Source organism: Argentina silus (genome assembly GCF_951799395.1).
Source record: "Argentina silus genome assembly, chromosome: 3".
Lineage (NCBI taxonomy): Eukaryota > Metazoa > Chordata > Actinopteri > Argentiniformes > Argentinidae > Argentina > Argentina silus.
Window position 1 is genome coordinate 9,151,529 of NC_139657.1, and position 2,500 is coordinate 9,154,028.

The following is a 2,500-nucleotide window of genomic DNA, read 5'->3' on the forward strand; positions in this document are numbered from 1 at the left end:
TGTGTTAAGGATTGGTAGGATCAGGTAATGGATTGGTATGGATTAGATGGTGAAAACACTCAGGAGATGAGTGCGTGTGCAAGCACGCTTGTGTGTGTGTGTGTGTGTGTGTGTGTGTGTGTGTGTGTGTGTGTGTGTGTAACCGTCTGTCTGACCTTCTCTCTCTCTCTCTATCTCCATCTCTGTCTTCCCAGAATCGCCGAGTCTTCTTCCTCTCTCACCATGCCACCTGTCTCCAACCCCTCTGCTGCCCCCGACAACAACATCGCTTTTAGAGACAGACACGCCGTCTGGAGGGTCCTTCTGCATAAAGGACCCCCGCCACGGTCGTCAAGCCCACAGCCTGACCACAACCACATTACCCCAGAAGAAGGGCTGGCCTGGGCGAGGGTATCCCGGGGCCGTCGTCATGCCAACAGTAGTGGGGGGAGGAGCCACAGCCAACTGATGCGAGTAGGGTGTGTCTTGGGCACCTGTCAGGTCCAGAACCTCAGTCACCGCCTCTACCAGCTGATTGGACAGAGCGGGAGAGAGGACTCCTCCCCTATTAACCCTCGCAGTCCGCACAGCTACGGCTGAGACACACACACATACACACACACACACAGCGACGGCTGAAAACACACACTCAAACAGAGGAGAGACAATAACTTTATCGACTACCAATGGACAGACAAACAAGCAGACATGCCGACAGACTAACTTTATCAAGATTTTCAGACAGGCAGATCCACTTCTGCATCCAAAACAAGACATGCAGTCAATTGGTCAATCTTCCTTTTTTTTGCTGATAGCCTAGTGATCAATGTCAACGTTCCTCTCTGTGGTGGCTCGCTTTCTCGCTTTCTCTCTCTCTCTCTCTTTCCCTTCTGTCTCTGCTGTGCCTTAGCCGTGCCCCCCCCCCCCCCGCCCCTCCCCCGTGTATATCAACTACACATGATAAATACTACTAAATGGCAATAGTTTTTTTTAATTAGACTGTAGGAATAAACTGTGTAGGCCTACCCTATAGACATTTAGATCAATAAATACAAAGTATAGAATCAAATCATAGAAAGGCCTAGCTTATTAAAAGTTGTTGTTTTTTTAAATAGGGGAATTGCTCAAAGTTGACAAGTTACTGAGTGACAACCAACGACCACCCATTTACTACTGTAGACCTCCCCTGAAAAAAACACTTTGTTTTCATTCTGGGCCCCCTAGTGGTGGAGCGCATAGTTCACCAATAGGGAGAGACGGTACTGACCAGTACTGCCCTGTCCTCCTAAAGCAGGGGTTCCCAACCTTTTTTTGCCTTGTCATCCACCTAAACTAGAGTCTTTCAGATGTTATTGTGACCCCGGCCACCAGCAGACTCAACCAGGACTGTATCCAGAAGCCAGTCTTTAGGGACTATCACTGGGTCCTGGGTCCCCCTATGAGGAGAAACCGTCCTCAGCCATCTGGTCCGTGGTGTGTGTGTGTGTGTGTGTGTGTGTGTGTGTGTGTGTGTGTGTGTGTGTGTCAGGTGTTGAAGTATTGCGTGAGAGAGTGTAATTCCTGTAATATCTGTGTTAGAGAGTCATTATTACTGACCCCGCTCTGCTGAGCTGAACTGACAACACCCCCTCAAGCCTTGCAACTAACCCTAACCCTAACTCCTGACTATACTGACTCACACACTCTTCTATGATAACTCAATCTGACTCACAGTCTTACTGTATGAACCCCCAGTCTTACACATGTTTAAGTCTCACATTCTCACACAGAAGCTTCCGGTCTCACCCAGCCTTATGAAGGCTCACCCAGCCTTATGAAGGCTCACCCAGCCTTATGAAGCCTCTTATGAAACTTCATCGTCTCTTGCAGTCATCAGAAATGTCATATTGTCATGAAGTCTTATGTAGCTCTTGTGTCCATAGTTGTTTCCTCAGAGCTACTAGAAGGTCAAGTGTTTTTAGGAACACATAAAAGCACTTTAAATACTCTTGGTTCCATTCACTGTGACTTGAATTTTAAAGATGTTATTTAATTTTAAATTAATGAAACCTTTTTTTGTTGTTGTAAATATTCCATTGACTTAACCTTTTTTTATGAATGTGTTAGAGATGTTTCCCCTCCAAAGTAAAGGCATTTATTTAAATCATGTCTGTCGTATTCATCTTATCCTTTGTCTTTTTATTAGTTGCTACTGTTTAATAAAGTTATGTGTTTAAAATAATCCTGTGAGTTTGTTTATAGTTTTTTTTATTTATGTATGGATGTTGTTTATTATTGGGCTTGCATCAGTTATATTGGCCTTTTCAGAGACACGATTCATCGCGTCTTCTCTTCCATCCTCCATTCGCGTCACTGTGTAGATTATGTAACAACTGCACTGAAATATGTTCGCACTAATATCTGTAATGTCCATCATTTACTAAATTGTCTTAGTGAATATGAAAATCTGATCTTTTATAAGAATTCCAGAATGAAAATGATTAACATTAACTTAGATAGTAAGTATTTATATCCCATGAGC

General features: G+C 44.1%; 1 protein-coding gene across 1 annotated transcript in view; it reads left to right on the plus strand.

Annotated features, from left to right (window-relative positions):
- adm2b (adrenomedullin 2b) overlaps nucleotides 1–579 on the plus strand; it is a gene marked incomplete at its 3' end in the record, with an annotated part of 8,360 nt that extends 7,781 nt beyond the window's left edge. The window contains exon 3 of the mRNA XM_083665856.1: nucleotides 195–579. Coding sequence (XP_083521982.1) covers nucleotides 195–579 — 385 coding nt within the window. The remainder of the gene's footprint in view (nucleotides 1–194) is intronic.
- Nucleotides 580–2,500: the final 1,921 nt, after the last annotated feature.